A 16,454-nucleotide genomic window follows, 5' to 3' on the forward strand; every position below is an offset into this window, starting at 1 on the left:
AACAAAAAACCAAATAACAAAAGTGTTTCCAAATATTCAACTTCTTCATACCTCACCCAAGAAAGACCATCAAATAAGACAGCTTTGCAAACATCCCACTGCGTTGTAACTTTTGTAAGCTCGAAATTCGTATTTCTTCTCCACTCCCGCCTCATTATACTGGGAAATTCTATTAATGTTAGCTGTTGGCCGCCTGCTGTGCAGCAGGTATTCTTAATCAGGTTCTGTCCGAAACTTTGCTACCTAGATTGAAGACATCGTAAACAGCGTCAGTCAGAACTCTTAACACCAGCCACATCAGCCGTCACTTTCAAAGTACTTTCAGCTCCGCCACGCTTGCTTCAAGTTCAAAATCAATTATTTACATATTGGCTTGAGATACTAAAGTGTAAGAATACACACACGGGAATTAATATGTGGTCGCATGCTCGCATTGAACATGTTGTAAAAGCTTGAAAGGCCCAAACTCTTCCTTACATTGAGTTTCAAAAGATCCCACTCTACCGCTAGTTTACGTTAATAATTCAGTAAATACATGTGTTGCATGACAATGCGGTTAAATATAATGAACTGCGTAGTTTTGGAATGTTCTACATAGTTTAGAAGTTTAGGTAGGCCTCCTGTACATTTAAAGCGGAAGTTTGCGGTGGAAGGTTRAATTGAAGTTGCTTCATTTCCTATCGTGCTAGAGCTCGTCCTAAAGTAGTTKGTTAATTTTGGTGATGTAGTCTTTAGAAGCTCTAAAAAAATTATACAAGTATATAATGCGTGAATATTAAAGGAATTATAKAAAGATTAACAATAAAACACGCAGGATTTGATAAATATTGTCAGCCAATTCTGCATCACTCCAGACCGTTAAAACTTCTTTCTATTGATTCTGCTTGAAGGCTTGAGTTAAATACTTGAAAACTTGTGGAGAATCGTAAACCAAAACCAGTCACAATCTTGGTCTATGGTAATCACAGCAACGTACAGTCCTATGTTGTGTAAAAGTTTTTCACTGCGGACTGTCCATAATCAAATCCGATAATTCCGAAATGCAAGCCCATAGAACCCAGATTTTAAGCAAGAAATTACCTGAACTTTACACATTAATTTATTTCTCAACTCTAAAGGCTGTTAATCGAGCTTAGGAAATGCTGATTAAACTGATAAAGAACTGGAAAAGTATCAGTTGGAATATGGTTTGCTCTGTCTATGAATATTTTTAAAGTGTGAAACGGTTCTTAGCTGTTAGAACTCAGAACCAAAAAAAAAAAACAAAAAAAAAAAATTAACGCAACACCAGAGTTTCTTCTTAAAATTTTTTAAACATAGCACAATCAATACTAACTTTCCAGAAAACACAAGATATCAAAGTGAAGCCCATAAGTCTTTTAAGTTCTTTAACCACCTCGCGAGCAGCAAAGATCTGAGTTAGTATATCGTAAACCATAGGTCGAATCGAAACTAAACTTGGTTGGTTGGAAGAAAAGCGATGCGCATAAGCGCCAGACGACAAGCCGCTGCGGTTGTGACAAAACTAMGCCATATCCAACAGCTCTGTGGCTTTGATAAAACATTGGATTATTCACTTGAGCTGTCTAATATCTTTCAAATCGGCTATGGAATATATTCCGTCTCATCCGGGTAAATGCTGGGCTTTCCCATCATCTTCCGCTCATGTTCTGCTTTAAGGTGAATCCTTTTTTCCAATTTCCTCAGGGTGGGATCTTAAGGGTAAGTGCACCGTGATGACCCCTACAATATTAGTACCTGTAAGTTAAGCAGAAGCAGCTCCAAGATGCTCACAAGAATTGTGTTTCCAACTACCCACGATCATTAGATTTTTTATYTCCTTGTAATCCAATATAATTCGGTATCTAGATCATATTATCTGAGTCACCTACTAGGAATTTAAGTAGTTATTGCCTGCTTGCATAATATAACATAGTTAGACCTAGTATTGTCGCTACGGGTAGTCTTTATTGGTTCTTGGCAATCCACAAGAAGATTKATGGRCTTGCTGGTTAGAGCAGAAGAACATGTGACACCTWCTGTWATGCCCACAATTTCCGCTTGAGAGACTGAATTATAGTAATTTAGTTTAAATCTACCTTCTGTGTATGGACTTTTGCAGAAGAAACCTTTTGATTCAATGGTGAATATGTAGATTTAACTGAAATATTGATCACAGAACTATTGGTCAATTTTTCTCTACCTGAATATGAAAACGTTATATTTAATTCCTTCTGGATCTCATTTTCTCGGTCCCATCACCAATTTAGCCCACGKTCATCAACAWGGTTGTGTATGATRCCATGTCCGTAGTGAYGCTGARTCTGGCTCCAGTTCACTAAAACATGAGCTGGCTAGCCGCAAKCATTGCCTCCTACTTTTCTTGTGTACGAGTATGCATTGGCCGGATATCCAGGACAACAATAGTTGAAAGATATTAACAATTTCAAATTCATAAGGACAGCTTTAATGCTGCTTTTGTGTATAAAGTTACCAAAATAAAAAAATTCCGAGTACAAAATGGGCCGAATAAACTATGACAGATATAAATATCTGTAAAGAGACCGCAATCTTTTATATTAGAATACAAATATTAGACATTTAGTTTCAAAAGAGGAGAGATTCTCTAGACCCATATTTCAACTGACTACTTTTTGAAATTGCAATTAAAAAATGAAAGTATACACCAGTAATTCTTGGACCATTGACGATCAAATCAGATGTGGGCGACGGAATCATTGCAATAGCGCTCAAGTAGATCGAAAAAGGGGATTTTTTTGTGATCTATAAAAGTGATAACTATTCGCAAAATATTTAAAAAATTGCAGAGCATCAAATGAAATAAGAATGTCTCAAATATAAAAGTCTGTTCAGTTTCTTTCGAAGTATTTTAAATGTTTGCGCTGCAGAGGAAAAGATGACAAACGAAGTGTACGATAATGGATAARTATTTGGAGGAAGCAAATGTTGTGTTATTGTTGCACTGAATACTAGAGTAAATTCATTTTTTTCTTTTTTTTTTTAGTAGGCGATCTTAGCAAAGATTTAGTGTTACAKTCGAATCAACGCAAGTATGACTTCCCCCTTTCAATTTTGCAGTTGACTCAAGACGAGCATCATTTAAGCTTTCGTCAAAGAAAACTTAATCAAATAAGCGCTTTGCTTCTTAAAGCACTTTCCGCAACTCATACAAAACTTGCCAAATTACAACTCCGTTATCTAACAGGCAATTGTAGCTGGAAATCTCACATCTTGCCATTACGTCAACAAACATGCTTTGAATCTTAAGCAATAAGACACACACGCTCTTTCATTAATTGAGTTAAACTTTTTCTTGTTTCCTTTCTAATTTCCTTATTCCTATAGACACACCTGTTTGCAAGCATTTGGATCGTGTCATACTAATTGGCGCCTCAAAGGATGAAACTGTCGAAGTCACGTGTGAAATACAAGCGGATCCGCCCCCCAGGTAAGTGTACGTCACATCGACTATGCCTATAATCAAGCATAGTGTAACCCGTTCATCAATGTCAGCTTTTTGAGTAAAACAAGTAGAACGAGTTACGGAGAATTTCTGAACCGGGTTCAGCATTGAGAGTTGAGGGAGTTGCCAAGCCAAAGAGGCAKACATGTAGGCACAACAATCATATAAATTAGCAAAAATTGTTTGTGTTTACCCATGCTGGTGCTTTGAATCCATCATTGTGGAGTCGCACACAGCGTGGAGTAGAGGAATTGTTTTGTGTGCCGGGGAGGGCGGCAGAAACGGTTGTTGAAGCGACAATCGCACCTATGTGCGGGTGTTGAGTGTGAAACTTTTACTTCCTGCTCGTCGCGTTGCCAACTAAACTTTGTCTCATTAAAGCTTACACGTGTACATATTGCCACATACACACACACAAACACTTGTACGATTTGGTATGTGAGTGTATTTATGTGTGCCTGAGYTTGTCGGCGTTTAGTGGGGTTGTCGTACAGTGCGCCTACGAAGAGCTATAGCCGGAAACAAATAGTAATTAATTTTCGCTGTCCAATTGCTTTGCCGCACACAAATACCTATGWGCTCTAATTGAATGAATGAATGAATGAATGGATGTAGGAACGCGTCAACCAAATACAATCACACTATGTATAAGGACGTATATCTCCTTACCATTTCACTAAGTTCGATTGTTATTTAAGATCTGTATAAGGAAGCGGAGTGTGCTTGAATAAGGCAGTTCTAGAGCTCATTCATCATTTGTAATTGGGTGTAGACATTTTGGGCCCAGTGTCAAAATGAATGTGTTCACCTATGTGTGTAAGTATTTATGGACCGTGCGACACCTAACTAAGCAATTCGTCAAAATACTCACTGCGTACAATTGGGGAGTGTAGTGAACCAGGGAAATTATATAGTTGGCGACGGCAAATGCTAACCCTATTCCAGTTATTGTGGCAACTACCACTGCAGGGCATTATAACACATACATATATTCTTAAATATGAGAGTTTTGTTCTACCTGCAAACGGGGGCTGTCCGACAAGTCCTTAGYCTCAGCGGCAGATGATGAAGGAAGCAAGAAATAATTAATAGTACTTTCTCGCCGTTTAATGACAAATTTTCCGACGAATGATTGTAGTAGTTTGGTTTTGACAGCTTGTGAAAGTGAGGGTGCCCATGGTGACCTTAGACATCGTCGGTAGTTCGATGCTAATGAATTGGGAATTCTTTGGATTTAGAAGTCAGCACCAGTAATCGGCTTTGCTTACGCGGCTCAAGCCTGAAGCCGATTATGTTTAACGAAATCTAAAGGGRCTTGCAGTTAGTTTCTTCAGAGTAGATGAAATATTGATAGAGTTGTGTACGTAAGAGGACAACACATTGTCCCTTCAGCGGGAAAGGGGATTACTTCCGTTTTTGGGAATTTAAAGGTTGTGATTCAAATCAACTAACTAAAGCAGTATTTACTATTAATGGACTATTTTTTCACAAGTCACCGCCAGCGCAATAAAAAATTTGGTCGCATGAGGCTAGAGATTGCTGATCCAAACACAGTWACTTCCAGACTGAGCTCGCTGTGACTTCGTTTTTTTACAGACTTGAAAAAGTCACTSGTTGGCCAACCATTTGAGTCGAATSAAGAAATTATCGGAAGCCGACTTTGCAGACCTTCAGAAAAGTGGGTTAATGTGTGTGTTAGGTACTTCAGAAGCGTAAAACAATCATCATCAATTACTTGTCGCACCGACCTCGTCCTAACATATAATGTAAACATTTATAGTCATAGAGACTGTCATAATTAATGGCGCACAATCCGTTGCCTTTAGGTGATTTATAAATTAAAGTTTGTTATAATTAGCTAATGTCATAAATTAATTAGCTGAAGTGTTACTTTGACATTAAACACGGACCATAAAATATTTTTGAGATATTGCTGTACAAATTTCGGCAATTAATTTCAGTTATTTAACACGATTTTATCGCACAAGGCGATTCGTGTGGGAATTTGTGTTAACTTTTTTCATAAATTATTAAATACTTACGCATTTCTTGCAGAACTTTTCGYTGGAAGTTCAATAATTCGGGTGAAACATTGGATGTTGGCAGTGAACGCTTTAGCGTAAATGACAGCAGAAGTGTGCTCAAGTACACACCGATATCTGATCAGGTGAGTAAAGGGTGGTTGGTAATAAATTTATTTAAATTTTACCTTTTTTTGTAGAAGCGAATAATTTTTATAATRTGACGGCCTATTCATAAAGTATTTTTTCATGAAGAGATGGCATTATAATTAGTGATAATGAGAACTTAGGTTTTAGCTTGTATAACTCTTTGAAGAATATTCGAAGCCCGTATCAAAATTTTATTGAAATCCACACAACACCAAAGATCTAATCCTCTTTGTTTGTGTTTGATTGGAATTATGGTTTAAGAGCATAAGGTATTTTGAAGAATTAGTTGACGTTTCGTAAGCGCTCCAMCCTTCAAGGGGTTAAACTAGTCCAAGGCTCTTAAAAGACTCATCTTTGAAAATTTTTTATTGAAAGTAAGAAAAATGGAATCGAATTTATTTATTTCAAGCTTTATTWACATATAAAAAAATGCTTGATATTTTGATACAAAGTGGTGGCTACTGGTCCAGCACTTCGGACTCAAATTGCTTAAAAAGTTCTCGATGGACGGCTGAGATTCGAGGAGCTCGGATTATTTGTAAGAATATAAAAAACAATATCATATCCAACACATGGCCTGCTAATAAAAATAATAATTTTTCAATAAATGGCAAATTWTTAAAATTATTATATTTTTGACGGAAAATTTTAAATACATWACATTTTTTATAGAAACATTATAAATGACTGGGGATCATGTCAAAAACTCTTAAATTTGGTTTTTATTTTTTCTTCATAAAATAATCATTATATTTAAATTTTTTTCTATTACATAATAATAGTTATTTGATAACTGTTGCTTGTTACCAATCATGCAACTGTTATACATATGTTTAAGAAAATGTATAACTTAGCGTAAGAGTATTATTTGTCAAGGAAAAACAGAGCATCGTTCACATTTTGCTATATAATGTTACTGAGAAGCCGATTCAAAATATCAAGTTTCGAAATCTGTTTTAAAGTTTTACGGCTGAATCTAACCGATCACTGGTTTCAATACTACAATAGATGAGAAAGGGGTTTATTTTAGCGTACGATTCCATCGAATATGTAAGGGTTTTTTGTCCCTATAGTGGGATCTTAGACAAAAAAAATGTTTGTTGTCTAAAAGCATCAAAATAAATAGAATTTGTTTAAAAATGGAATRGCTTCTGTAGGATATACCGTACTTCTTGATAAATATTAAGGTACAGAAAGTTTGAAATGAAAGAGGGAAATTTCAGAAATTATGGTCTTTAGGCAGAATTTATGAGTGTACAAGTCAGTTAGATAGTACCTAAATATGCCTCTAGGCGCTCATTGTAACTTCAAGTTTGAAGAAATTTGTTTWGTCAGGCGTCCAAGGCAATTGAAGAGAAAGCAAATTAAATGTCCGAATTGATTTTGAACACTTTTCATTTAGAAATAGCTAAAAACTTAGTTCTTATAAATTGCTTATGCATCAATATTTTATTTATATAATCAATTTTCTACATTTATAAAATTCGCATCTCTTTTTTTTAGGATTACGGCACTCTGTCCTGTTGGGCTTCCAATGAAGTTGGTACACAAAATCAGCCGTGTCTGTTCCAAGTAGTGCTAGCTGGTAAGTAAAAAATTCCGTTGTAGAAACATTATCAAAGAAATCCAGAAAGTAGCGCGAATTAGTTTTGGATCTGTCATAAAATCAAAAGTCAAATTTCCCTCCTCAACAAAACTTTTTTTCGCCACATTTAACACATTTAAAACAAGTTTAATGTTTTAGAAACAGAAACAATGAATATTTGTATACGTTTATGTACTTTCAACGCAATCTATTATATTGTTTGTAAATTAACTTTAATTCGTGCTTTTTTAACATCCAACTAATATTTTTGGAATGAGCTTTTACTTAGAAATAGTTCCAGGGACATGACAACTGTATAAGCTGGAAATACAATATGTGATTTGGAGTCTGGCAATGCTGTGAGAAATTTAAAAGTTTTAGTTGGACAGACGAAGATGATGTTAGTGTAGCCAACGCTATTAATATTTTGRGAGCCAAAAGAAATCCAGAATGTTTAAGAATTTTCGAGGCTGGTTATATTAACAGACCAAAGCATTACAACATTTTCTCTTGTCAATTATTTTCTTTTAAATTGTAATGATTTTGTTTAATCCAAAAAGACACATATATTAGACAATAAAGTAGCCATCATATAGCTTTTAGAACCATTCAAATGTGAGCTTCTGTCTAAAGAAAGCACGAATGATAGAAATAGAAATAGATACAGATGTTACGACAGTTTCTAAGCGGTAATTTTTGGGAGTKCGCTTAACAGAAGCGAACATTCGAACATGACATTTTCGTGATGTCATGAGTGAAGAAGAGCAGCATTTATAACTACTAGGAAAGTTTGACAGACCCATCAAGTCACGACTACCGAAACTATAATTTATTGAAGTAATTAGCGTGAAAACTAATATCTACACAGCGTACAATTCTTAAGGCCTTTGGAAAGAAGGGGTATATCGCTCACACGTGCACAGGGATTTCATTTAKAAATGTCAAATAGGTCTCATATAAACTCACAGAGAATTTATAAAATATCTCTGGTAGCGCTATTGGGTAACTAACTGGTGACTTAAATGTTAARTGGCCTGCTGGGTCGTTTCTTTACCGATTATGTATTAAAATCTTGTAACGTACTATTCTCGATTCATAGTCATAATTCTTTTGTATATTTGAGGATAACATACACATATGATAAGATGTTGATAAATTTGTATATATTTTTTACCTTCGCGATAAATTTGTAGTATGAGAGAAATATTTATTGTAACTAAAATAATTCATCTTTAAACGGCTTGTACTTATACTATTAAATATAGATTCTCAAATATATAATATATCTTTGTTTTAAAGTTATTATATATTTATATCATTACTAACGACCAGTAGATCTATTTATGGCGTGAAGGCCGACTAGAATAACCTATATATCATTATATATTTTATTCATTCTTTCAGCTCTGCCCAATGGCGTTTCAAATTGCTCCATCGTTAATCGTACGGATGTCAGTGTMGACATTCAATGCATTCCCGGCTATGATGGTGGATTGCCACAAATTTTCGTGCTCGAGATGTTCTCAGCCCGCACAGGACTAACAAGGTAAATGATAGTGGCTGTATAAATTACGTTCTGACAAACGTTAAAAATATTTCTAAGTACAGAAACTAATTGCATCATTTATACTATAAATAGATTGAAGCAGCTGTCAAACTATTTTTGTCATGTTATAGTATAAATATTATCGTAACTAATGCAATATGTGACTATTGTAACATATTATACTTCTATTAGATAGACGGCAAAGAATRCTAGCATTTGCTTTTAAATTTTAATTTGTCTGCCCTTAATAGCCAGTTTGTCAGCATTTTACCATAATAATATATGGKTTTTTACCTAATATTTGCGAAACTTGTTTCTCGAAAAGTTCAACTCAATTAAAAAACTGTCAAATACTTAAGATATGACAGGCCATTAAATAAGTAAATAACGCAGTTAAAAGTAAWTGCCATTCAGCGGTTCATTGCTTTCAGCCTTACCTAAAGTAGCTAAGCGAAAATTAGAATATATTTGTCATTATAGTTTTTTCCAGAATTTCAGAGTTATTATTGGAGTATTTTTGACATTTATCACCATTGCCCCTATTATATATAAAAATAAAATTAAAGTAAACGTTATTACTTTGAACCAAAATATTACATAAGTATACATTTTTATAAAAAAATAAACATGTGTAATTATTAACTTAATCCTAAAGGATTCAGAAAAATCTAAAATATTTGAAATTTTGATTTCTTTAAACTCTGGATTTTCCAACAATCACCTTATCAGCAGATTATTTTCATATAGTCATAAAAATGCCGAAAACCCTGTGGAAATGAAGAAAATAATGCTACAAAAATTTACGACTTTTATATGTTCTTGTTTACATACGCGTGCACATACAATCACATGTGTATGTGTATAGACCCATGTGAATACTTATGCATAAATGAAAACATTGTTGAGACAGATCTCAATACTAGAAATATGAACTTGGTGTGGGTAAAGGGTGAAGTTATACCCGCGTGTGCGTCTAGCGAACATGTTTTGTGAATAAATATGTGAATATTTCTGTGTATGTGTATATGTATATGGCAGTGTATGTAGATTTTTTGAGCCTACTGTGTTTGCATAAACAATTTTATGTATGTTATTTTGAAAATTTTAAAAGCTGCGGCATAAAACAGTTKTGATATGAACATACTGGTGTGTATGCATGAACGAATTTATAACAGGCTACACAAGTTAGAAGCCCACATGCGACACTTTCCAGCTTTGCTGCGTACTCATTTTATACTTYTTTACAATGTTGAGCATTGTCGTTGCAGTCGTATATCTCTAGTGCTACCAATCACATTTTGYCATATTACATAGGCGAGGAAACGTGAGATTTTAAGCCTAACAAAAATTAAATAAAATTCGGCGAAGTTGAAAAAACGAAAAAAGTTACAGCTGCTCAAAGGTGAAGAAATTCGCTATGTTTTGAAATATTTGTGTAAAATGGAAGAATTCCACCAATGAAATTTGTGAAATTTACGGAGACGATGCGGTATCAGTTCGTGAAGCACAACAATGGTTAGTTTCGTTCGAGAAGTTTCGAAATTACGAAATTTCGATTTACGTTGATGTAATAACGTCTCGGAAAAATGGCAAAAAGTGGTCGACCAAATAGGGTCATATTTGTTTATTTATTTATGAGTATAAAAATAAAATAAAAAAATAAAAATAAGTTGAAGTTTGATTAGAAATACGAAACGAYTTTTTTGACTACTCTATATWACTGAAGAAAGCTTYGAACTTCGAATCATACAACAAGACAGAATCGGGAGAATTGCGTAGTGTGAAATGATTTGGGTCTTTGGGTCATTACTTTGCATTTGCCTWTATGTAAGGAAGATTAGTTCCTTTAATAATTATTATCGAATAATTATTTACACACAGATGATCTTATGTTCTGAGACTTTTTCATTGCCTTTAGTGAGAAAATTATGCCTATTCTATCATATTCGCATTTCAATCGTCAATCGAGATTTCCATTATCATTTTGGACTTCAACAAACCGCTCTAGTCTTCAGCCAAACTTAATATGATTTTATTATTTTATGCGAGGCGAGAGAGTCAAATTTATTTAGTCAACTTGAGACTTTAACTTTTACTTAATTTACTACCATTCTTAATTTTTTTTGATATTTCAAATACACTATAAAACAGCAATGGATAGTAAGCGTCCAGTTTTGATGAAAACTGAAGACATCATGAGGAATATTTAAGCTTTGTTCATTCTTGGARTGAAGATATATTACACATATTTTTATATTATATTTGCACCGCTTTTTTACACAAGAAGTATTAATTTTCTTAAGAGGATATTATGTCACCTCCTGCTTAAGAGATTTGCCATTTTGATCCCATTGCTCCCAAAATGACGATTTTCAAGCACTGTTTCTTTAAATTTTTCGATGCTATCATTGCTAACTTCAAACAAAATTAAAAAAAAAGAAAAGTTGAACCAATCAAATTAAAAATTATTTGTCCATTTGGTTTGCAAGCGTCTTGGCCAGCTAAAATTTGATTATTTTGATTATTCGGTATATACAATATGTYCCTCATAGGATGCGGTGCCGTATGAAACTAAACAGATCAATTATATTCATCTATTCCTGGTTGGTCTTTGCTTGACAAAATCACTAAAGATGATTTAATAGTATATACTCCTAANGTATGAAACTAAACAGATCAATTATATTCATCTATTCCTGGTTGGTCTTTGCTTGACAAAATCACTAAAGATGATTTAATAGTATATACTCCTAAAATACTACTATGAAAAAAAAAAACAAAAAAATAGTAAGACTTTATTCATAACTTGAAAGTTCTTAATTTATTCTTCAAAATCTATATATGTCGTCCCCTTCAAAGTAATCTGCCTTGACTCCAATACACTTGTACCGACGTTTTTTCCAATCCTTGAAACAGTTGCTGAAGCCAATTCTYGGAATAGCCTTCAATGTGCGTAGCGATTCACATTTAATGTCTTTAATGTCGGTTTGTGCATATTATAAGTGAAGTATTGACTACAAGAATATGGAACAAGAATTGGGTTACAATAAAAAAAAAAAATTATTTATTAGCAAAAATATAAAAAAGTCAAAAATTGGCACTTCGAAAAACGTGCGGGTAATTTGGCATATATGGTTCGTTTAATATGGTATACTATACCATATTACCCTATCAATATTACGGCTATATATAAACCAAAAAGATAGTTATCTAGTAAAACAAATGATTAGTTATAGTGAATTTTTTTTAAAAAATTTAAATAAAATTAACAATATAGCCTCCTTGGCACCGAATTTTTGTCAAAAAAGCCTTTTAGGCTAACGAAAAACCAAATTCATTCTAAAAAAATGTATAAACAATTTTGTGTTAAATTACACTTGTTAATGAGCGAAAAAGCATTTCTTAGCTTAGATGCAAGAGTGGCAAAGAAATATGGCACTTCTTTTCGGAATGCAGTTATCGTGAGGCTAGATTATTTCACATGTTTTCTTCTTTTCGACTGGCTTCAATGTCTTAGACTTACGTTTGTCTATTTTAATCAAGCTCAAGCAGTTGTAGCTCTGTTTTATTCGGAGATGTGGTCAAAACTGTCGGCTTAGATTTCCTACCTCTATTGCTTACGGTTCCTCGTATTTTTGGCGGAGGAGAAATCTCCCAAAGTTTTATATGTTTTTTAGCTGAATTCAAAGCAACATCACCTGTGGAAAAATGAAATGCTGAATGAATGCTCATAGAAAAAAATATAGATATAAAACTGTCACCAGCATTTGCAACATTGGCAGAACCTGATGGTGGAAAGATACGTGGTGATAATCCAGTGCTTGTACTGGCCTGCTATGAAATCACCTTCAGAAAAAATCTGTTTGTCCAACGGAAAAACTCCAGTACTTCTGAATCCACTGATAGCTATTTGGCCAGTTTGAAKGCGCAAATAAGCTTTTGTGAACAGTCCAACCAATTATATATAGGCTGTTCACGATAAGGTGGTTATCGGGTTATGTGGTTATGTGATTAAGTAAACAACAACAAAATGYRGTATGACAAAATAACCAACTTTGACCAACCCAGACCCTTGYTTRCAGAYTATGTGGTTGTTTGCTTATTTCCAGTGTTAGAAAGTCGTTGGAGTTTTACTAAATGGCAGCACAAAAAAACTAAGCGAATGGCATTTCCATTCATATTTTCTAATTGGAAATTCTGCTATTAACAGCTGGTTTTTGTTTATAATTGCATTGTGACACAGTTCAGATGTCTTCAAATTTTACACAAAGAATCTTTTGAACTCTTAAAATTAGGATTATTTAATAAGGTCCATTTTCTGAATAGCAGAACTTATTTTAAATTCAATTTACATTCTACAATATTGATGCTTTTTAAACTTTGTTTAGGCATTTTATAAGTAGAAATTTCATTGAACTTAAAATGTAAACAATGAATAGCTGTTTGTGTAAAAATAAGCATATAACCATCAATACGGGATGTTCACGGATCATACAGATTATTTTTAATCTAAAAACCACATAACCGGATAACCACCTTACCATGAACAGCCTAATAGAGTTACCTTCCGTCCTTGATCGCGTGTAAAACGCCTGTAAAACGCCTTACTATAGTATACCTTAAGTGGACCCATGAAAGTTTTGTCCAATGGCTGCAATTTGTGTGTAGAGTGTGGAGGCAAGGAGAGAATAACAACTCTATTTTTACGGGCTAAGTCCAATAATTCAATATTTCTCATGTGATTATAATGCCAATCTAAAATAAGTAAAATGGGTTGATGTTTGCTTGGCTTTGTGAACTTTAAAAAATGTTTAAACCATTCTGTAAAAATTGGTATTTGCACCCATCCAGAAAGATGACACGACGATTTTGCTCCAGGTGGTGCGTCCTTCATAAGTAGTGGATGATTGTTTTTCCTTGGGAAAATAAAATATGGCGACACGAAGGATCCACCAGCGCTCATGCAYGTYATAACAGTAATGAGGGATCCGCGCTCTGCGGAAGTCATAACGCCTATTTGCCTTTTTCCTTTTTGTGCGACTACTTTTGGTTGTCGAGACTGCGCCACTGACAATCCCGTTTCGTCTACATTCCAAATACTTGTCGCTGAAAAATTCAGAAAAGTCTCCACAGTGGATCCTATGTTTCTCTAGAACAGGCTAACCTCCATTTTGTAATTTTTTGCTTATMTCTTCAAGCTTCTGTTTCCTCCATTTACCATAAAACAACTAAACATTGTTATTTTATTTATATGTACATAAGTACTTACCAAAATTTTCGAGGACTTTAGTAAGATATAGTTGTTAAACTGAATAATTATTCACAAAACTGTATAGTATGATGTACATAGGATAACCTTAGTTGCAATGTACATATGTACATATATAGATATTTTCTGAGACATAAGTTTTTGTATCCAAGAACACAAATGTATTTGAAGAGCTGAAAAAAGTGAAAGCGAATGAAAAACGCACCAGTTGCTTTTTCAATTCGCTCGCTCCCAATATCCTAGGAAAAACACTGACGCTTGGCGAGTAATACAGAGAAATTGATGTGCTCTTTTGCATGAATGCGCAGATGAATGGTATGTGTGCAGATTCTTTTTCCAATTTGGCTTGAGGTACAATTTTCCTTGTTGGCAGCCAGTGCGTGCACGTGTGTGTGTGCGCATCCTATATTCAAGCCTAGTCAAGTCGATACGGTTGGGCTACGTTAGAATTACCGTTGATTCGGTTTTAGCGCAGTTCTGCATTGAACGCCTGTTGGSTTTTCCAACTGCTTTGATGGTGGCATTGCAGGTGCTTGTGTGTGGGTGTCTTGGTTGTACGACGCCAAATACAATAATCAAATTCAAATTGAGGTCATGATTGAAAAGACATTAAGGGAAGATGGGTTGACTGGTTGCTTTGCCGTATGGTCGATTGGCTAACGCACCATTTGTTTGATTGGTTGTTCACTTCAGCTGCTGGTTGCCTTGCTCGCTTTCCGGCTGATTGTATGGGTCCTGGCGGTTATGRACATTCAATGCAAATATCAAGGTATACTGCCCTTGCGCATATGCGTGTGTGTAATCGGGAATTAAGAGTCCTTTTTCGCACGTATGTGTGAGTTGGTTGCTTTTATGGGTTTGGGCATTGTACGTTTCTACTCAAATGGATAGAGAATATCTAATATGGGTTTCCGAGTTTCAGCAGAACGATTTCAGTGGCCTCGTTTATACGATGATGCAAAAATACTAGCTTTAGTAATAGTTGTTTAAACTTTTTGTTATAAAAGACACTTTTTCTTCGATTAAGACTTTCTTCATACGTTTATCAACTTATGTATTGCAAAAGAAAATCTCCATTCTGAACTACATTCTCTAAGATATCTGCAAATTCTCTAGAAAAAGTTAAGTTGTTGCAAAGGGAGCTTTTCTTGACGCGTGGCTATCAATAAGACAATCTCTTTTCTGAGTAGGTTCTCTCATCAGATGTTACTTGATGTATACCCAGTTTAGWGTGCTTATTTCATAACGAATAGACTTACTGGTACTCCAGAACATCGTTTGCAAATTGTGCAAATTTATTACTAAAATCATAGTTCGGTTCACATGACGCATCGCGCTGCGTCCAATATTCGATGGAAAATTTTGTTCATTGATAAATCTTACCTTTGGTTGAATGTTACATTAGTAAAAAAAAATTCACACCTGTGGAGTAATGGAGATCCACAAGGTTCCTTGAGACGTCGTTACATTCTCAAAATGTCATTGCTAAAATGCTCTARAGGCAGTGGGAATCACTGGTCCACATCTGTTCAGAAATGAAGTCGTCTGTAATAAAAGAGTCAATGCAGAACACTATAGAGTCATGACTAGTGACTTATTGCTGCGGCTCTTTTCGTATCTGAATTGCATGATTTRATTTTGATGTGAAGTACCTTTGGTTCCAACCAATTTTGGTACATGCCATACAGCCTACGACACAATCAATTTTTTGAGGGAAACTTTTGTTGGTACATCATCTGACTCCGCTGAACTTCGGTTTGGGAGTCGCTTGCTCCCACAGAATAGCCAAAAAAGATTGGCGCCTTACAAGATAAATAATTTTCAAGACGTAATGRCCAACCCTTATCTTTATAATAAAGCTAAATTCTAATCCACAACAGTTGACCAAAGGCATTTGAAGAAAATCTTGAAAAATATGGACATATTTTGTAAAAAGTCTCTTTGTATTTCTTATCAAACTTCGAATTATTATTTTTTCATATTCATAATGAACTTTAATGAACCAAACATGTTCCATTATGGTCAAAATTTTTTTTTGCCATTTTTCCGTTATTTAATAATTTTCACAAATTTCTCCTGAAGCAAAATTTAAGGGAGTTCTGCATTAAACAAAGCAAATAGAAGTCCGATGGTGAAAGGTCAAGGCTATATGGTGGATGCATCAAAATAGCAAAGTTCTCAAAGTCTTCAAAATGTGTGTGTGGTCTATCGTTGGCCTGGTAGAAGCCGAATATTCTTCTGTTGATGAGTTCCGGTCGTTTGTTGACAGTAAAATGTAGAATCAATCGTTCAACCAGGCTGGAGCAGCTCATAGTAGTTGATTCCTTTGAAATCCCACCAAACACTCAGCATAACCTTTCGAGGCATCAATCCTGGCTTTGCGACCAATTGTTGAGCTT

At 34.7% G+C, this 16,454-nt stretch overlaps 1 protein-coding gene across 1 annotated transcript in view; it reads left to right on the forward strand.

Annotated features, from left to right (window-relative positions):
• The window catches only part of LOC108970261 (neural cell adhesion molecule 1-B), a 125,964-nt gene that overhangs the window by 93,809 nt on the left and 15,701 nt on the right, over window positions 1–16,454 (forward strand). Inside the window, exons 11-14 of the mRNA XM_018935545.1 lie at window positions 3,367–3,469; window positions 5,540–5,651; window positions 7,159–7,240; window positions 8,645–8,786. Coding sequence (XP_018791090.1) covers window positions 3,367–3,469; window positions 5,540–5,651; window positions 7,159–7,240; window positions 8,645–8,786 — 439 coding nt within the window. The remainder of the gene's footprint in view (window positions 1–3,366; window positions 3,470–5,539; window positions 5,652–7,158; window positions 7,241–8,644; window positions 8,787–16,454) is intronic.

Source organism: Bactrocera latifrons, unplaced genomic scaffold (genome assembly GCF_001853355.1).
Source record: "Bactrocera latifrons isolate USDA-ARS-PBARC rearing strain unplaced genomic scaffold, ASM185335v1 scaffold_294, whole genome shotgun sequence".
Lineage (NCBI taxonomy): Eukaryota > Metazoa > Arthropoda > Insecta > Diptera > Tephritidae > Bactrocera > Bactrocera latifrons.